Source organism: Cetorhinus maximus, chromosome 14, assembly GCF_964194155.1.
Source record: "Cetorhinus maximus chromosome 14, sCetMax3.hap1.1, whole genome shotgun sequence".
NCBI classification, from domain to species: Eukaryota; Metazoa; Chordata; class Chondrichthyes; order Lamniformes; family Cetorhinidae; genus Cetorhinus; species Cetorhinus maximus.
This window is the reverse complement of record NC_135892.1, coordinates 37,672,262-37,694,184: the sequence shown is the minus strand read 5'-3', so window position 1 is coordinate 37,694,184 and position 21,923 is coordinate 37,672,262. Positions and strand designations below refer to the sequence as shown.

Here is a 21,923-nt window from a genome sequence, read left to right as displayed (position 1 = left end):
GCATTGACACCAGTTCTGGGGTAGGTGGGGCCTGTACCAGGATCGGGACTAATATCCTGCAAGGAGATTTGCTAGTGCTGTTGGGGACAGTTTTAACTAGCTTGTCAGGAGATGGGAACCTGAGGGTAGCTCAAATTGGAAGGAAGTAAAGCTGGTAACAGGAAGTAGAAAAGTAGCAAACTTAGAAGGTGGAAACAAAGGTGAGGATGAACTAGGCTTAGAACGCAGAATAATGTCAAAAAGACAAAGTTAAGGACACTCTACCTGAATGCATGCAGCATTCGCAACAAGGCAGATGATTTAAAGGCATAAATAGAGGTAAATGGGCGTGATCTAACTGCCATATGGAAACATGGCTGCAGGGTGACCAAGACTGGGAACTGAATATTCAAGGATATTCGACATTTGACATTTAGGAAGGACAGGCAAAAAGGGAAAAGGAGGTGGGGTTGTGCTGATAATAGGGGTGGGATCAGTACAGTAGTAAAGGAGGATCTCAGATCGGAAGAGCAAAATGTGGAATCTGTTTGGGTGGAGGTAAGAAACAGCAAGCAGCAACAAACATTGGTAGGAGTTGTTTATCGGCTGCCAAACAGTAGTGGCTGTGTGGGGTATGGTATTAATGAGATTAAAGAAGCATGTAGCATAGGTAATACAGTAATCATGGGTGACTCAATCTGCATATAGACTGGGTAAACCTAATGAGCACTAATGCTGTGGAGGATGAGTTTCTGGAGTGTTAGGGATGGTTTTCTAGATTAATATGTTGAGGAGCCAATTTCAGAACAAGCTATTTTAGATCTAGTATTATGTAATGAGAATGAGCTAATTAATAATCCTGTTGTAAAAGAATCTCTAAGGATGAGTGACCATAATGTGATAGAATTTTACATTGTGTGTGAAAGTGAGGTAGTTCAAACTGAAGCCAAGGTGTTAAATTTGAACAAAGGAAATTATGAAGGCGTGAGGGGCAAATTGGCTGAGGTGAATTGAGAAAATACATTAAAAGCTATGACAGTACATAGGCAATGGACAGTCTTTAAAGAATCATCGTATAGTGTACAGCAATTACACATTCCCTAAAGACACAAAAACTCAAAAAAAGTCAGTCAACCGTAGTTAACGAAGGAAGTTAAGGATTGTATAAGCTTAAAAGAAAAGGCCTACAAAGTTGTCAGAAATAGTAGTAAACCTGAGGATTGGGAGGATTTTAGAATACTGCAAAGGAGGACCAAGAAATTGAAGGAAAGGGAAAATAGAATATGAATGCAAACTAGCAAAAAACATAAACTGACTGTAAAAGCTTCTATAGGTGTGTAAAAAGAAAACGTTTGGCTAAGACAAATGTGGGGCCATTACAGACAGAGGCAGCATTTATAATGGGGAATAGAGAAATGGCAGAGAAGCTAAATGCATACTTTCTGTCATCACTGAGGAAGAGACAGGAAATATCCCAGAATTAGAGATCCAAGGGACTAAGGAGGACAAGGAATTGAAGGAAATTAGTTCGAAGACTGTATTGGAGAAATTAACGGAACTGAAGGTTGATAAGACCTGAAACCTGATATTCTATATCCCAGAGTGATGGAGATAGTGGATGCACCGGTGATCATCTTCAAAAATCCTGTAGATTCTGGAATGGTTCCTGCAGATTGGAAGGTAGCAAATTTCACCCCTCTATTTTAAGGGAAGGAGAGAGAAAACAGGGAACTACTGACCGGTTAGCCTTGAATCAGTAGTTTGGAAAATGCTAGAATCTATTCTAAAGAACGTGATTGGACACTTGGATAATAATGATCTGAATGGGCATAGTCAACATGGATTTATAAACAGGAAATCATATTTGACAGACCTGTTTAAGTTTTTTGAGGATGTTACTAACAGAATTGATAAAGGGGTGGACGAAGCATACTTGAATTTTCAGAAGGCTTTTGATAAAATTCCTCACAGGAGTTGGTTAGCAAAAATTAAAGCACATGGGATAGGAGGTAATATACTAACATGGTTAAGGATTGGTTAACAGGCAGAAAACAGTAGGAATAAATTCTCACATTGGCAGGCAGTGACTAGTTGGGCACTGTAAGGACCAGCGCTTGGATCCCAGCTTTCCACAATATATATTTGGATGTGGAGACCAAATGTAATATTTCCAAGTTCGCAGATGGCACAGAGCTAGATGGGAATGGGTGTTGAGGAAGATGCAAAGTGGCTTCAAGGGAATTTGGGCAGACTTAGTGAGTGGGCAAGAACTTAACCGATGGAATATAATGTGGAAAAATGTGAGGTTACCCACTTGGTAGGAGGGACAGGTGTGCAGTGTATTTATTAAATGGTGAGACATTACAAGGTGTAGATGTACAAAGGGACCTGGTTGCCCTTGTCGATAAGCCACTGAAAGCTAACATGCAGGTGCAGCAGGCAATTAGGAAGGCTAATGGAATGTTAGTCTTAATCACAATAGGATTTGAGCACAGGATTAGTGAAGTCTTGCTTCAATTGTATAGAATCTTGGTGAGACCACACCTGCAGTACTCTGTGCAGTTTTGGTCCCCTTACCTTAGGAAGAATATTATTACCATAGAGGGACTGCAACAAAGGTCCACCAGACTTGTTCCCAGGATGGCGGGACTGTCCTCTGAAGAGAGATTGGGGAAACTGGGCCTATATTCTCAAGAGTTTTAAAGCTTTCATTGAAAGCTACAAAATACTTCAAGGGATAGACAGGGTAGATGCAGGTAAGACGTTTTCCCTAAACAAAAACAGAAACAGAAATAACTGGAAAAATTTTCCCTGGTTGGGGAGTCTAAAATCAGGATGTACAATTTCAAAATAAGGGGGAAGTCACTTAGGACTGAGATGAGGAGAAACTTTTTTTGCATAGAGGGTTGCGAATCATTGGAATTCTCTACCCCAGAGGACTGTAGAAGTTCAGTCATTGAGTATGTTTAGAGATTTAACAGATTTCTAAATACCAATGACATAAAGGGATATGGGATCGTGTGGGAAAAACACATTGATCAGCCATGATCATATTGAATAGTTCGATAGGCTGAATGGCCTATTTCTGCTTCTATGTTCCTAGGCCATTCAGGAGACAAGTCACTTCACACAGTGGAGCTCCATCTTACAAAATAGTCAGCTCTAGCTCAATATTTTTAAACCTGGAAACAGTCATTGCAAGATAGGATTCATATTTCTGAAAAATGCATGACGTGAGGAAAGGATGAACAGCTGTCACTGGATTTTCGTTTTGGTTAGCCAAGAGTATTAAGAGATATGGAGCCAAGAATGAGTTAGGGCATCGATCAACCCTGATTTCACTAAATAGTGTGAAACAGGCTCAAGGGGCTAAATGGCCTACTGTTCCTATGCTCCTAACATGATTAAAGGATTTGATGGTAGATGGACAATTTCTTCTGGTGGGAGAGTGCAGAACAAGGAGGAATAGCCTTCAGATTAGAACTAGGGCATTCAGAGATAATGTTAGGAAACAATTCTTCACATAAAAACATAGCAGACATCTGGAATTCTCTCCTCCAAACGCTGTTGTGGCTAGGTCAAAGAAAATTCCCTCACTATGCCTGATAGATTTTTGATAGATAATGATATTAAGGGTTACAGAACCAAGGTGAGCTGATGGAGTTAAAATGCAGACAAGCCAAAGTCCAATTCAATGGTGGAATAGGCTCAAGGGGCTGAATGGTCTACTCCTATTTCTATGTTCTAATTCAGCTATGAAAATTTGTCAAGTGAGGCAGGCCTATATCAAAAGGCACTTAATTTATTTTGATGTTGTGAGCAATAGGAAAAGGGTGGACGTTGCTATGTAAACAGCATTTGTTTATTCAAGATTCCCAACTTCTGGCAGTCCCAGGTCAGAAGCTGGGAATCCAACAGCGTGTAACTCACCACCTGACTCCCCAAAGCCTGTTCACTATCTACAAGGCACATGTCAGGAGTGTGATGGAATACTTTCCACTTGCCTGGATGAGTGCAGCTCCAACAACACTCAGGAAGCTTGACACCATCCAGGACAAAGCAGCCTGCTTTATTAGCACCCCTTCCACAAACATTCACTCCCTCCACCACCGATGGAACAGTGGCAGCACTGTGTACCATCTACAAGATGCACTGCAGAAACTCACCAAGGCTCCTTTGGCAGCAACTTCCAAACACACGACTGCTACCATCTAGAAGGACAAGGGTTACAGATACATGGGAACACCACCTGTAAGTTCCCCTCCAAGCCACTCACCATCCTGGCTTGGAAATATATCGCTGTTCTTTCACTATGGCTGGGTCAAACTTCTAACAGCACTGTGGGTATACCTACATTGCTGGGACTGCAGCGGTTCAAACTCTTTCGAGTTATCAACAGTCACAGATTGCAACTCTTTCGAGTACAATCACAGTTCTTAGTTTTTCCGGGAGTGGGACATGAACCCACAACCCTCTGATTCAAAGGCGAGGGTGCTATGAACTGAGCCACAGCTGACACTTCCCTGCAGCGGTTCAACTCTTTCGAGTTATCAACAGTCACAGATTGCAACTCTTTCAAGTACAATCACAGTTCTTGGTTTTGCAGGAGTGGGACATGAACCCACAACCCTCTGATTCAAAGGCGAGGGTGCTATGAACTGAGCCACAGCTGACACCTCCCTGCAGCGGTTCAAACTCTTTCGAGTTATCAACAGTCACAGATTGCAACTCTTTCGAGTACAATCACAGTTCTTGGTTTCTGGGAGTGGGACATGAACCCACAACCCTCTGATTCAAAGGCGAGGGTGCTATGAACTGAGCCACAGCTGACACCTCCCTGCAGCGGTTCAAGAAGGCAGCTCACCACCACCTTCTCAAAGAGCAATTAGGGATAGGCAATAAATTGTAATTGGATTCAAATTTCTGAAAAATGCATGACATGAGAAAAGGTTGAACAGCTGTCACAGGTAAGTCACTGAATTCACTGAACAAGGCCAAAAATGAGAAGTAAATATTATGATGCTAGAAATCTGAAATTAACACCAAAAAATGGAAATACTTCAGGTAGAAATGTTTTAGGATGATGGCTTTGCATCAGAAACCAGGAGTCAATCAGAATCAGTCTACCCAAAATAGGCCTCAGTCAGCTGTTACTGAACAGGAAAAATAAATAGATTAACCAAGAAAACAACACCAACTTCTTCTAATCCGAAATTTTGTTATAAATTAATTAGGAACTTCTATTTTAGAGACAACTTTACCAGATGGTGGATGTATATTCCAGGCTACCTTAATACAAACTGTAGAAAAATACCAAAAGACTACTTTTTTTTTTTACATATATAGACAATGCTCAAGACATACTAAAGAAAAAGTATAAACTCAGAATCCCAAACAGCTTCAGAGATTATTAAATATTTTGAACTGTAGTCACTTTTGTTATTAAAGCAAATGTGGTGGGCAAATCCAGCCATGAATAGCAGAGGTCAATGAAATTAACTGGAGGGGGAAGCAATCTGTGCCTGTTTGCAACAGATAACATTCAGGCTAGGGCTGATAAGTGGCATGTAGCCTGCATGATCATCTCCAACAAGAGTCTCACCACCTCCCGTGACATTTAAAGGCATTACCATTTTTGAATTTCTCTACCATCAACACCTAGGGGATCACCATTGACCAGAAAGTTAACTAGACCATAAATACTGTGGCAATTCAGAAACTGCATATTTTTCAGCAAGTAACTCAGCTCCTGACTCCCTACCCGCTACAAGGCACAAATCAGGATGTGATAGAATACTGTAATGGCTCAAGAAGGCAGCTTACCACCACCAAGGACAATTATGGCTGGGAATGCAGGCCTTGACAGCAACACCCACATCCCATGAATGTATTAGAACAAAATTTTGCAAAGCAAGTCCTCACAAAGATGAGACAAGTGACCAAAGATGTTGGTTATGGAATTACATCTCATCTGAAAGATGACATGAGAATGTAGAATTCTCTCAATTCCATACTGATATATTGGTCAAGATTATATGCTTAAATCTCTAGATAGAAAGTTGTGGGTTCTAAAACCCTGAGACCCAGGTAAGAGTGCTATCACTGAACCAATGTTAATTGTATCAATTGAGGTTTAAGTATATACAGGTATTGGCTGTATAATTACTTCAGCACATATATAAAAACGTCAAAGGAAATTTACAAAATCAAATTTAAATGTCATTTCCGGGGGTGATGATGCACCCCAGCCCCAGTGGTATCCACCGTACACAGAAGGCCTCAAGTGTACCGGCAGACAGCATGTATTCCCTCTCCATGGCCACCTGGCCGCAAATATAGCCACGGAAGAGGGGCCCAGCTGCCAGGACCTGTTGATGGCCACCTTGGCCAGGCCCAGAAGCAGGCTTACAAGGAAGTCTTTCTCTCTCTCTCTGCCCCCTCCATACCAAGTGATCAAAGATCAGGAGCATGGGGTTTGTGCAGCCAAAAATTGAGGATCAGCCACTTCAAATAATGAAAAAAGGGGCTGCAACCTATGGCAATCTATGTACACATAGAACATGGCCACAGAAAATACATATGGCCTAGGAATCTATGAACCACTTTAAACCTATGGCACTACTGCATGTAGCACCCTCCATGGCAGGTCCTCGATGGAGAAAGGACGACTTCCACGTAGATGGACCTCCCCCACCAGGCAGCAGGGCAGAACACCACCGCGTGTCCTCACGATAGAGGAAGGCAAGGAAGTGGAGGGTGTGCAGCAGCAGGCCATACAGGAAACTCCTTCATGCCAAACGGAAAGGCACATAGGGAATTTCTGCAGGACAGCTCAAATTGTGGGGTTGTGGCTCCCTTGAAAGGTGTTGGAATGCAGGACCAATGTAAAATTCCGTCCGAATGGGGGTCAGTTTGGACAGATGTCCACTGCACACTCTTGATACTGAGTGCCACTGTTTTCAGGCTGTGGATGGCTTTGGCTGCGAGCTGGACATTAACATAAATGGGTAAGTGAAACGGGTGTTAGTGTTATTAAACCAGTCTAAATCGCGGTTCACATCCAAATCAGACGCCTTATCCATTAGACCATTTTTGATTTGCTGGCCAGGAATCAAACATGGGCCGCAATAGTGAGAGTGCCAAATACAAACCACTGGACTATCAGAGATTATGTCGATGGTTTATCTCAAAAGAGTCTATTTAAAAAAGAGAGACATTGGAGTCAGGAGGTATATACCTGGAATGTTTTACTCTGTGAATAATTCTATTTCAAGTAAAGACTGGCTCTGGTGTCTTTCCTCACCAACTGACTAATAGAAATATAACAGCCAAGATTGACATCAAGATGTGGTTTATAAAGGGATGTCATTAAAAAATTCTTTCTCTGTGGATAGTTTCTCCTATGTCTATGTGGAAAGCGATCACACACCAAGACAAACAAAGAACATCAAGATCATGGGAATACCATAGCCTTCAAGTTGCACACCATTCTCACTATGGCATATGCCGCTGCTGGTTGAAAATCTTAGAAATCATATTTAAATTCAATGTCAGAGCACCAGTAACAGACTGCAGTAGTTCAAGAAGACCCACCATTGCCACCTCAGAACAACTGTGGATGGGCAACCATTTGGCTTTGCCAAGATTGCCACATCCCAAGATGTGAAGGAAAAAGGATCAAATAATATGGAATTAATATGGGAATATAAAGTTACTCACAGTAAAGCATATTTTAACAGGAGTCAAAACTAGCTTGTAAACACAATTTTGGTTAATTCAATTCACTTCACAACAATGCGAATTCACCGAGAATAACACCTAAAAAAAAAAGTATTCTATGGTTCTTGCTATTACACTGGCACGTAGGCACAAAATACTAGCTCTGATAATTAAAACCGCAATCTGATAGAAGAATATTAGGCCTCAAATCCTCTTGTCTTCCTGGAACACGTACCTTGATTAAGCAAAATTGAACAGACACTCATTATCAAAGGTGGTCCTTTCATCAAATATGGGATATTTATTAGGGGTGGTCTATTAATGATCAAATGAACATCATCTATGATGTTATCATTAATTATCATTAATTAAATAACACCAAGTTCATTCTAATTATGTTTGAGTTGTTTATAATTTTAGATGTTTTCGATTCGTTCTGAACCTAACAAGTCTCTCACACCCTCGGGGATTGAGGTAACCTTACTTTAATATTTGATATCCTTTCCTTCTTAAAAGTATAATATCTGTAAAAAGTAAAATTTAAATTTTGGTTTCTCTTTTAGAAATAAGAACTAGCTTTTTTCAGAATTGACCTAGTTTTGCGATTTATGCTTTTCAAAAACCACTGAATTGCATGCTTGCTTAGTATAATACAGTTGTGATTTAAATCGTGTCACTTAATCTTCATCAAACCCAACTCCTGTTCTGATGAAAGCAAAGTACTGCAGATGCTGAAAATCTGAAATAAGAACAAAAAATGCTGGAAAAACTCCACAGGTCTGTGGAGAGAGAAACAGTTAACGTTTTGAGTCCGTATCTCTTTTTCAGGGCTAAAGAGAAGTAGAAATGTGATAGATTTTATACTGTATAAGAGGGGGGTGGAACAAGATAGAAGTTAATAGGTGGGAGCTAAGGAGAGATTGACACAGATGTCATGGACACAAGACAAAGGGAGTGTTAATGGTAGTGGTGAAGGTTCATAGTGGCATAAAGGTAAGAGCAGAATGTGTTAATAGCAGAACACAGGTTAGCGCTCTGAAAGCACTACATAGAAACCAGTGAAAGCTGGCCCTATTGGGGAGGGGGGTAGGTGAACGTGGTGGGGGTTGGGGAAAAAGGATTTTTTAAAAATTAAAAACTTAACTTAAAAATAACAAAAGAGGCAACTTCAGACCATGAACACTCTCCTCCATATTTACCCCTTTTTTATCCAATTTTTTAATTATGTTAATTATTTGTATTTATTTATTCATTTTTCACATTCTGCTCTTACCTTTATGCCACTCTCAGCACTTCTTAGCTCTGAAGAAAAGTCAAATGGACTCAAAACGTTAATGCTGTTTCTCTCTCCACAGATGCTGAGTTTTCCAGCATTTTCTGTTTTTATTTCCAGCATCTGCAGGATTTTGCTTTTATCTTAGAACTTTCACTCATGTTCTATATTTGTCCTTTTCCATGATGATGATAAATCTAACTATATTATGGTCACTATCTCCAAAATAGTCCCCCGCTGCTACTTCATCCACTTGCTTGGCTTCATATCCTAAAACTAAATCTAGAATTGCACCCCCTCTCATTGGGCTTGTTATGCGCTGGCTGAAAAAGTTCTCTTTAATACAGTTCAAGAATTTTGCACCCTCTGTGCCCTTCACACTGTTCATATCCCGATTGATATTAGGGTAATTGAAGTCCCCAACAATTACTGTCCTATTGTTTTTGCACTCAGAAATCTGTCTACCTTTGCTCTTCAACTCCCTACCACTATTTGGGGGTATATAGTAAATTCCTAGCAATGTGGCTGCCTCTTTTTTTATTTCTGAGCTCAATCCATATGACCTCATTTGATGCTTCATTTAGTATATCATCCCTCCGCATAGCTGTAATTGATTCTTCGACCAATAATGCTACACCCCCACCTTTTCACCCCCACTCCCTATCCTGCCTGAAAACTTTATCGAGGGATGTTGAGCTGCCATTTTTGCCCCTCCTTAGCCAAGTTTCCCTTATAGCAATGATATCATACTGCTATGTGTCTCTGTGCCCTTAGTTCATCAGCTTTATTTATTATGCTCCTTGCCTTTACATAGGCACATGCTAGATGCATCTAAACAGAACTGGGACTAAAATCCTCATGGGGAGGATCAAATCAGATGGTGCAGTGTCTGTATTTTGAGACTCAAAGATGACAAAATGAAGAGGTAAAGCAAAAGCAGCTAAAAGAACACACCATGCCCCAAACTGAGCGCACAACCAGACATCCTACATGACAACAAACGTCCTATGTGCCATTAAGTCTGAAGATCCGAAATAGGCCTCATCAGACACTTTTGGACTCATGGAAGATAACCATCCTCACAAGCAAGGGATAACCAATAGCAATAAACAGTCAAAAACAAAAACGGAATCACCTGGAAAAACTCAGCAGGTCTGGCAGCATCGGCGGAGAAGAAAAAAGTTGACGTTTTGAGTCCTCATGACCCTTCAGCAGAACTGAATGAAGTTAGGAGAGGGGTGAAATATAAGCTGGTTGAAGGTGGGGGGTGGGGGGGGGGGGGGAAGAGAGAGAGAGAGAGAGAGAGAGAGAGAGGGAGAAGTTGGGGGGTGGAGTTGGTGGTTGTAGGGACAAGCAAGCAGTGATAGGAGCAGATAATCAAAATATGTCACAGACAAAAGGAACAAAGAGGTGTTGAAGGTGGTGATATTATCTAAGAGAATGTGCTAATTAAGGATGGATGGCAGGACACGCAAGGTACAGCTCTAGTGGGGCTGGGGTGGAAAGTCAGACAGGGTATTACAGTTATAGATTTAAAAATAATGGAAATAGGTGGGAAAAGAAAAATCTATATAAATTATTGGAAAAAACAAAAGGGAGGGGGAAGAAACGGAAATGGGGGTGGGGATGGAGGAGGGAGTTCAAGATCTAAAGTTGTTGAATTCAATATTCAGCCCAGAAGGCTGTAAAGTGCCTAGTCGGAAGATGAGGTGCTGTTCCTCCAGTTTATGTTGGGCTTCACTGGAACAATGCAGCAAGCCAAGGACAGACATGTGGGCAAGAGAGCAGGGTGGTGTGTTAAAATGGCAAGCAACAGGGAGGTTTGGGTCATGCTTGCGGACAGACCGCAGGTGTTCTGCAAAGCGGTCGCCCAGTTTGCGTTTGGTCTCTCCAATGTAGAGGAGACCGCATTGGGAGCAACGAATGCAGTAGACTAAGTTAGGGGAAATGCAAGTGAAATGCTGCTTCACTTGAAAGGAGTGTTTGGGCTATTGGACGGTAAGGAGAGAGGAAATGAAGGGGCAGGTGTTGCATCTTCTGCATGGGCATGGGGAGGTGCCATAGGTGGGGGTTGAGGAGTAGGGGGTGATGGAGGAGTGGACCAGGGTGTCCCGGAGGGAACGATCCCTACGGAATGCCGCCAGGGGGGTGAAGGGAAGATATGTTTGGTGGTGGCATCATGCTGCAGTTGGCAGAAATGGCGGAGGATGATGCTTTGAATGCGGAGGCTGGTGGGGTGACAAGGGGGACCCTATCATGTTTCTGGGAGGGAGAAGAAGGCGTGAGGGCGGATAGGCGGGAGATGGGCCGGACACGGTTGAGGGCCTCTGACACCTTACGTCACATCAACAATTTCCAGTTTCCTGGCCCCAACCGCCTCCTCTTCACCATGGATGTCCAATCCCTCTATACCTCCATCCCCCACCAGGATGGTCTGAGGGCTCTCAGCTTCTTCCTTGAACAGAGGCCCCAACGATCCCCATCCACCACTACTCTGCTCCATCTGGCTGAACTTGTTCTCACACTGAACAATTTCTCCTTTAACTCCTCTCACTTCCTTCAAATAAAAGGTGTGGCTATGGGTACCCGCATGGGCCCCAGCTATGCCTGTCTCTTAATGGGGTATGTGGAACATTCCTTGTTCCAGTCCTACTCCGGCCCCCTCCCACAACTCTTTCTCCGGTACATCGGTGATTACTTCGGTGCTGCTTAATGTGCTCGTCGGGACCTGGAAAAATTTATTAATTTTGCTTCCAATCTCCACCCCTCCATCATTTTCACATGGTCCATCTCTGACACTTCCCTTCCCTTCCTTGACCGCTCTGTCTCAATTTCTGGTGATAGACTGTCCACCAATATCCATTACAAGCCTAACGACTCCCACAGCTACCTCGACTACAGCTCCTTACACCCCGCTTCCTGTAAGGACTCCATCCCATTCTCTCAGTTCCTTCGGCTCCGTCGTATCTGTTCTGATGATGCTACCTTCAAAAACAGTTCCTCTGACATGTCCTCCTTCTTCCTTAACTGAGGTTTTCCACCCACGGTCGTTGACAGGACCCTCAACCGTGTCCGGCCCATCTCCCGCGCATCCGCCCTCACGCCTTCTCCTCCCTCCCAGAAACATGATAGGGTCCCCCTTGTCCTCACTTATCACCCCACCAGCCTTCGCATTCAAAGGATCATCCTCCATCATTTCCGCCAACTCCAGCATGATGCCACCACCAAACACATCTTCCCTTCACCCCCCCGGCGGCATTCCGCAGGGATCGTTCCCTCCGTGACACCCTGGTCCACTCCTCCATCACCCCCTACTCCTCAACCTCCACATACGGCACCTCCCCATGTATACGCAAAATATGCAACACCTGCCCCTTCACTTCCTCTCTCCTCACCGTCTAACGGCCCAAACACTCCTTTCAAGTGAAGCAGCATTTCACTTGCATTTTCCCCAACTTAATCTACTGCATTCGTTGCTCCCAATGCGGTCTCCTCTACATTGGAGAGACCAAACGCAGACTGGGCGACCGCTTTGCAGAACACCTTCGGTCTGTCCGCAAGAATGACCCAGACCTCCCTGTCACTTGCCATTTTAACACTCCACCCTGCTCTCTTGCCCACATGTCTGTCCTTGGCTTGCTGCATTGTTCCAGTGAAGCTCAACGCAAACTGGAGGAACAGCACCTCATTTTCCGACTAGGCACTTTACAGCCTTCCGGACTGAATATTGAGTTCAACAACTTTAGATCTTGAACTCCCTCCTCCATCCCCACCCCCTTTCCGTTTCTTCCCCCTCCCTTTTGTTTTTTCCAATAATTTATATAGATTTTTCTTTTCCCACCTATTTCCATTATTTTTAAATCTATACCTTTTATGCCCTTTTAGTCTTATTTCACCCCAGCCCCACTAGAGCTATCTGTACCTTGCGTGTCCTGCCATCCATCCTTAATTAGCACATTCTCTTAGATAATATCACCACCTTCAACACCTCTTTGTTCCTTTTGTCTGTGACATATTTTGATTATCTGCTCCTATCACTGCTTGCTTGTCCCTACAACCACCACCCCCCATTTCTCTCCCCCCACCTTAAACCAGCTTAGATTTCACCCCTCTCCTATTTTTACTTAGTTCTGTTGAAGGATCATGAGGACTCGAAACGTCAACTTTGTTCTTCTCCGCCGATGCTGCCAGACCTGCTGAGTTTTTCCAGGTATTTCTGTTTTTGTTTTGGATATACCACTTTGGCATCGGTGTCAGCAGTCTGGTTGGCTTTCTGAGAGGCAACAGCAAGGCCATTGGGGAGTGGCAGTGGTGGGAGCAGGAATGCTGTCATCCCGAGAGAGGGCAGCAGGTTTGTACCACTGAGCCACTGGCATTCCCCAGAGTGGCACCACGTCAATCCTGGCAATCTGTTGCAGGGCAGATTGCTAGACTGCTGAGAGCCTGCATGCCCCTTTTAGCACAGGTCTGCAGCAATGATTGGAAGCAGTCTGAGCCTGGCAATAGGCTTGAATCTCATGACCTCCATTTCTGAGCTTCTACTACAGTGCTCAGACGTTGGGTGCTCTGCCTATGCTGCAATGGAAGCTGACGCAGTGACCACCAGATGCTAATCATAGCCACATCTGCAAGGAAGGCCATGCTGCAAAGGATGGACTCCAAGCTCTGCTCTGCTTCACAGTAGAGCCAGACTCCACCATGCTTTGACAGTAACAAGAGGCTCTGTGGCAGGCCTGCTAATGCACCGAACAATTCATTCTGCATATCCATCAGTCTTTGAAGGGCCATATTCCCTCTCCATGTACCCCTACTTACTCAACCTTTTCTTCCCTCCCCCCCAATCCAGATCCACTTTCATCCCCTCCTCCACCCTATCTGGTTTGTTCCACCTTTCCTGGACTCAGCTCCTCATCCCTGCCTCTGTCCCTGCGGCTACTCCTCGGCTAGCACCACTTGAAACCACACTGCCATGGAAGGATAGGGGATAGAATGGATAGGGGCTCTGGTTCCAGGGGTTTAGGCCCCAGCAGGCCAGGGGCGCAGCCTCTTCCATCACTGGGTGCTTGGGTAGCGCCAAGGTCCACAAGTAGGTTGAGCTAGAAGCGGTTCAAGATGGGATGTGGCCGAGACCATGGCTGGTTGGTGTCTACAGGAGGGGGAATTCCAGAGGTCTGCACTCTCTAACACATACCCTACACAGCTAACCCTGCCATCACTGTCTTCTCTTGCTCACTTGCAAACTGAGAGTCACTAGGTAAAAAACCAAGCTATCTATATAACTGGACACATCAAAGTGTAAGTATCTGTGCTGGTGCATGGTAAACACATGTCTTGCAACAGTGTACGCTCAGAAGGAATCAACTCCTTTGAGGATTCGCATCCAGGAGGTCCAACAGCTGCTGCTGTACAGGTGAAGGCCCTGGAGAAGATAAATATGAATTAGCATTGATAAGCTAAGAACATTGCAACTTGCCATAGCACCATAGAAAAGTTACAGCACAGGAGGCGGCCATTCGGCCCATCTTGTCCGCTCCAGCCGAGGATACCCAGGTGCCCTTTCTAATCCCACCTTCCTGCACCCGGCCCATAGTCGTGCAGATCCAAGTACTTTTTAAAAAAGAGTTGAGAGTTTCTGTCTCTACCACCAACTTGGGCAGCGAATTCCAGACACCCACTACCCTCTGCATAAAAAAGTTCTTCCTCATGTCCCCCCTACACCTTCTGCCACTTCTCTTGAGTCTATGCCCCCTGGTTCTAGAATTCTCCACCAAGGGAAACAATTTTATCCTGTCCACTCTATCTATTCCCCTCATAATTTTGTACACCTCAATCAAGTCACCTCTCAGCCTTCTTTGTTCTAAGGAAAATAACCCCAACCTATCCATCCAATCTCTCCTCGTGGCTACACTTTTCTAACCCTGGCAACATTCTTGTAAACCTCCTCTGCATTCTCTCCAGAGCTATTACGTCCTTCCTGTAATGTGGTGACCAGAACTGCACACAATCCTCCAGTTGTGGCCTCACCAGTGTTTTATACAATTCCAACATTATATCCTTACTTTTATATTCTATACCTCTGCCAATGAAGGAGAACATTCCATATGCCTTCTTTACAACCTTGTCTACTTGAATTGCTGCCTTCATGGACCTGTGTACTTGTACGCCAAGATCTCTCGCTTCATCTACCCCTCTTAGCATATTCCCATTTATTGTGTAATCCCTGTAACTGTTTGACCTCCCTAAATGTATGACCTCACACTTCTCTATGTTAAAATCCATCTGCCATTTTACCGCCCACTCCACTAACCCATCTATATCGTTTTGGAGATTATGGCTATCCTCTACACTATCCACTACCCGGCCAATCTTTGTGTCATCTGCAAATTTCCCAATCGTGACCCCCACGTTCACGTCCAAATCGTTAATATATAACACAAACAGTGAGGGTCCCAACACCAAGCCCTGTGGAACACCACTTTAGACAACTTTCCATTCGCAAGGGCATCCATCGACCATTACCCTTTGTTTCCTGTTACAAAGCCAACCTTTTATCCAGTTTGCCACATTACCCTGAATCCCATGGGCTTTTACTTTCCTGACCAATCTGCCATGTGGGACCTTGTCAAATGCCTTGCTAAAATCCATGTACACAACATCCACTGCACTACCTTCATCAACCCTTCTTGTCACTTCCTCCAAAGAATTGAATCAAATTTACGAGGCAAGACCTTCCTTTAACAAATCCATGCTGACCATCCCTGACTAGTCCATGCCTTTCCACATGACAGTTAATCCTATCTCTCAGGATTGATTCTACTAATTTGCTCATCACCGATGTAAGACTAACTGGCCTATAATTCTTTGGCATTTCCTTTGATCCCTTTTTAAACAATGGAACTACGGTTGCATTTCTCCAGTCCTCCAGTACCTCCCCTATATCTAGTGAAGATTGGAAAATCATCCTCAGAGCATCTGCTATCTCCTCCCTGACTTCCTTCAGCAGCCTTGGAAACAATCCATCTGGCCCTGGTGACATACCAACTTTCAAGGATTTCAACCCTTCGAGTACTTCCTCTCTATGACTATCCCATCCAATATCCCAGTGTTCCTCCTGGACTACTATATCTACATCCTCCCTTTCCTTTGTAAACACGGAGACAAAATATTCATTCAAAACCCTTCCCACAGAATCTGCATCTACACACAAGTTTCCATCTTCATCTCTGATAGGTCCCACTTTTTCCTTAACCAACCTTTTGCATTAATGTATTGGTAAAACATCTCTGGGTTATCTTTAACTTTACTTCTTTTTTCATGCCCTCTCTTTGATTTCATTATTTCCTTTTTTACTTCGTCCCTGCACTTCCTATATTCGTCTAGGTTATCTGCAGTATTCTTTGTGCCTATCGTACGCTTTCTTTTTCTGTTTGATCTTCCCCTGCCATTATGAAGACAATCATATTTCACTCACTGGTGAAATGAAGCAAATATGACTGAGTGGTGTATGGCATGTGGCTTTCTAATATTTAATTGCGTCATCAGGTAACTAGAAGGTCCCAATCTCTCCAGATCCAATGATCAGGGGTGCTGAAATGCCACTGATCTTCAACACATTACTTTACTGATGTTAAATGGGAAATCAATGGAGCCCACCTTTGATTCTCTCCCTTTCCCTCATGTTCTGTATTCTCTTCTGAAAAAGGGGAAAACATACACGAGTGACTGGGAAATTGTAAAAGGATCAAAATCAGTAGCTATGGTGGATGGATAAATGGGGGTGTGAAGAAAGGAGTGGGAGGAGTGACATGAGGAGCGAAAGACCATAGTGGGATGGCTGAGAGGTAGTGGTAGGGGGAGGTCATGTACACAAAAGGTAAAGTGTAACTGTACTCACCTTACCTGAATGGCTAGGTCATTAAAGCGCATCCTGCACTAATTCAAGGAGTGTGGCTCTATGCTCCTGCTGCTTATCCCTTCAGCCACCTCCAGCCTCTTTGTTATAGCAATATGTTTCTTCCTCCTGTTGCTGGGGAGGAGTACCTCGTTCTGATGCCTCACTGTACACAGAAGTGCATCAAGTAACAAATCATTAAATCAAGGAACAGCTGTCAAGTGTGTTGGAATGTCACCCTCTCTTGGTTCAACCTGCTAATTCCTCCTCCAAATTCCATCATTGGATTCGCATTGTGATTGTCTCATGCAGGTTCACATCATGTCTGCTGCCACGCATACTTACATCAAACCTGGAAGTTTCATTCTAATTTGGTAGTAGGATTAAAATGCCACAAACAGACTCCAAGTTCTTGTGGAATTCTCCCCCAGTGCTCCCCAACCCCTCTCTGATCACACCTCAGAGCTGTAATGTCTATTGTAATGTGGGGAAACACAACAGCCATCAGGTACATGGCCAGATAATCTGTTTTAGTGATGTAAGCTCAGATACTGGGAGAATTCCTCTACTCATTTTGATTAGTGCCTCTACATACAGCTAAGAAATAGGGCATTGATTTGACATCTCAACCAAAAGACAGCACCACCAACATTGCAGTACTGTACTGAAGTGTCAAACTGGATGATGTGCTCAAGGCTGGGATTTTCCGGCCCCACCGCGGGGCCATTCAAATATCCATTGACTTCGGCGGAACTCTGCAATAAGGCTCTAGTATAACAGTGTTACCACTAATACTACCAAAAACCTTTTAATCCTTTTACATGCCTTGTTATTTATCCCTGGCCTTTAACCTTCTCTTGATTTCCCATTTATACATGTTATTACTATGTTTGTTTTCTATCAGCCCCACAACACATATTTATCATATACCTTTATTTAATGCCAGTTTTGTTCTAATCTCTATTCATGGAAGTTTATGTTTTGATGCATCCTCTTGGCTTTCAGTAGATTTTTTAAAAATCCTGTACTTTGTTTCTCTCATTTAAACCTTTCCTACTTCTGGTCCACCTTGAAATCGTTAATTCCCAATTCAACACTTTGATCTTTGACAAATCATCTTCTCATCGATTTTCAACATGAACCTTGTTAGATTCTGGTCATTAGTTTTGAAATGTTCCCTTTATCTTTAGGTTGCTAACTCGTTCTGCATGTTTATTTAACTAGATCTGACACGCTATCATTCCTTAGATAAAAGCAAAATACTGCGGATACTGGAAATCTGAAACAAAAACAGAAAATGCTGGAAAAACTCAGGTCTAACAGCATCTGTGGAGAGATAGACAGAGTTAACATTTCGAGTACATATGACTCTTCTTCAGAGCTCTGAAGAGCCATACGGACTCGAAGTGTTAACTCTGTCTTTCTCTCCACAGATGCTGTTAGACCTGCTGAATTTTTCCATCATTTTCTGTCTTTATCATTCCTTGTTGAACATGTAGTTACGTATGCAATCCAAGAATACCAAATTTTGACCACAAACATTTGGATAATCCCAAGCTAGCTTTACCAATTAAAGTCAGTCATTATTACAAATCTTAATGTAGAAAATTACGAAGAGTGACAAGAATCTACAAATATTGGAATAATTATTGTACCTGAATCAGGAGATCCTTGGAAAAGGTGTTAAAATAATAGATTGCATGTTCCTCTGGATTGCTGTGCCTGGTGCTTCTAGGGCCTACAACACAACCATTGTTATCGAATCCTAAATAAATTGAAGGAAGAAGAGGGACTTTAACATGCATACAAATGAAAAGTACCTATTTGGCTATTGTAGCTTTTAGCTGATCTTTCCAAAGCAAGAATTTTTTTACTTACCAAATGGTAATCCATTTAAAGAAAGCAAAAGAGAAGTCACATTTATTTTGTTAAATCAATAATAATCTAACTTATGCAAATTCCTTGGCCATTAGCAGGTTAAAGTAACATCTACTTCTACTCACACTCTAAGTACTGAATCTCAATTCCAGTTTACAATCTATGTATGCTTTCAGTCTTAAAACAATTGCCAACCGTGGCTCAGCTGGTAGCAGTTTTGTTCTGAGTCAGAAGATTGAGAGTTTACGTCCCACTCCAGAACTTCAGCACAAAAATCAAGACTGAAGGAGAGCTGTACTGAGGGAGTGCTGCACTGTCAGAGATGCTATCTTTCAAACCAAGGCCTCATCTGACCTCTCAGGTGAACGTAAAAAATCTCGTAACGCTATTTTGAAGAACTGAAGTTATCCCCAGCGTTCTAGCTAATATTTATCCCTCAAGCAACATCACAAACAAAACAGATTATCTGAGTCATTATCCATTTTTAGCAGCTTCCTGTGCGCAAACTGGCTGCCGCGTTTCCTACATTACAACAGTGACTAAACTCCCTTCAAAAGTACATCATAGTCTGCAAGCACATTTAGACTTCCAGAGGTTGTGAAAGCCACTATATACATGCAAGTCTTTCTTTCTTTCAATACATTAAAAAAAACAATATGGACACTTGATTGTTTTTAAAAAGTTTGAAACTCCCAACCTGAATGCAAGGTTTCTATTTTCCTACCACAGAAGGCTGTGAAGGCTATGTCACTGAATATATTTAAGAAGGAAATCGATAGATTTCTGGACTCTAAAGGCTTCAAGGGGTATGGGGAGAGCGTGGGAGCATGGCGTTGAGATAGAGGATCAGCCATGATCATACTGAATGGCGGAGTAAGCTCGAAGGGCTGAATGACCTACTACTGCTCCTATTTTCTATGTTTCTAAGATACAACCACTGCAACAAATTTGAAAAGAATGAAGTGGGTAACTTACATGAGCTCAATATCACTCACACCAAACATTAATCATTTAAATTTACAAACACTCTTCCATTGTAAATCATTTATAATCCTTACTCTCACAATAAACTACATAAAAGCAGTTGTGTACATTATACAATTAACATCTATTCTATAAACATCACAGAACTATGCAAATCTCAGAAACATAATAGACTTCTCAAGAATACTTTATATTTATATAGTGTGATGGTGTCAGGCACCATTTTGTGTGGAGTTGGTTCGAGCTGGTTAACTGCAGGCCCTATGTGCTGGATTGGGCTGCGAGCAGCCAGGGGCAGCAGTGGTAGCTGCCTGTACTGGACCCTGCCCTGGGGCCCAGCAACATTGACAGTGATGCCATTCTGGAACGAATAGGTATTTTGCTGAGTGAGGTTTCAGGTGCGAGTGGGGACCAGCAGCCAGTTCTCCCAGCACAACTTCAGCCTCAAAAGGGCGCAAAATGGGCCCACATGATCCAGGGTGTGACACAAAAACTGGCCCATGTGACCAGGCTTCTGAAGAAGGTGGTGGCAGAACTGATGAAGAATAACAAGACGACTAGGTGCTGCTAAGGTAGAGCTGGGCGACATTTGCATACATGTGGAAATTAACGTTGTGTTTTCAGGTGAGGTTGCCAAGGGGCATATAGGTGAGAAATAGAAAGGAGCCAAAGATAGATCCTCAGGAGACAACAGAGATAAGTGTACAGGAGACACAGCTGTAACATTGTCTTCATAAATAGGCTATAGTCCATGTAATATATTAAGACTTCTGTATGTTGAACTCAGTGCAGTCACTTTCTGAACAGTAGTTGTGGACATCTACTTAAGTTTATAGGCAACATTCTAACACTGCTGAGAGGCAGGAACTGATAAATCTTGTTCAAGTTATTAATTTATTCATAGCTACAATACACGCCATTCAAAAAACTTATCAATGTGTATTACATAGACTATTTTCCATTCATTTAAGAGGTATACACCGTTTTGAGCAACGTATTCCAGATGTGCAGTTGCTGTTCTTAAGCCAACAAATGCACCATCACAGGTCTTGTAATTCAATGTTAGTGACACAGTTCAAAAGTGTGTGCTGGGACAGAGTGATCTGGGAGTGAATATGTATCGATCTTTGAATCTGACAGGACATATTGAGGGATTGAAACAAAAACAAAAATTGCTGGAAAAACTCAGCAGGTCTGACAGCATCTGTGGAGGGAAAGACAGAGTTAACATTTCGAGTCCGTATGACTCTTTAGAACTTCTGAATTTTTGTTTTTGTTTCAGATTTCCAGCATTCGCAGTATTTTGCTTTTATTATATTGAGAGAGCCGTTAGCAAAGCATCTGGGATTTTGGGCTTCATAAATAGGGGCATTGAGTACAAAAGCAGGGAAGTTATGATGAACATTTATAAGGCTCTGGTTAGACCACAACTACAGTACTGCATCCAATTCTGGTTACCACACTTCAGGAAGGTCCTTCAGAGGGTGCAGAAGAAATTTACCAGAATGGTTCCAGGGATGGGGAATTGTAGTTACAAGGTTAGGTTTGAAAAACTGGGGTTGTTCTCCTTAGAGCAAAGGAGATTGAAGGAAGATTTGATAGATCTGTGGAAAAGGAAGGCTTAGATAAAGTAGACAAGGAAAAACTGTTCCCATTAGCTGATAGTACAAGGGCTAGGAAACACAGATTTAAAATTTTAGGGAAGAACTGCAGGGGGTTTGTAAAGAGGAACTTTTTTTGCGCAGCAAATGGACCTGGAACTCGCTGCCGGGTGGAGGAAGTGGAAACAATTAATGATTTCAAAAGGAAATTAGATGGGTACTTGAAGGAAATAAACTTGCAGGGCTATGGAGAACAAGCAGGGGGAAGAGTGGGACTGACTGGATTGCTCCGTAGGGAGCCAGCATGAACTCAATAAGTCAAATGGCCCCTTTCTGTACCGTAAATGATTCTAAGCCATCATGGAGTGCTTTCTTAAGATAAATAAACTTAGTTTACTCAAGCAATGAAAGTTTCAAGTATTTGAACTGCAAACTTTTCCCCAATATGCATAATATCTCCCTATGGGTTGCATTTTACCTGCGAGAGGTAAAGCACAGCATATAATATAAGTAACATAAAAACATGAAAAATGAGGAGTAGGTCATTAGGCCTTTTGAGCCTGCTCCGCCATTCAATATCATGGCTGATCCTTTATCT

The 21,923-nt window shown here is 42.7% G+C and overlaps 1 protein-coding gene across 4 annotated transcripts in view; it reads right to left on the bottom strand.

The window, feature by feature from the left end:
* Window positions 1-21,923, bottom strand: part of dop1a (DOP1 leucine zipper like protein A) — a 366,113-nt gene that overhangs the window by 270,511 nt on the left and 73,679 nt on the right. For all 4 annotated transcript variants that reach the window (XM_078556811.1, XM_078556812.1, XM_078556813.1 and 1 more), the window contains exon 8: window positions 18,518-18,627. In XM_078556811.1, the coding sequence (XP_078412937.1) occupies window positions 18,518-18,627 (110 nt within the window). The remainder of the gene's footprint in view (window positions 1-18,517; window positions 18,628-21,923) is intronic.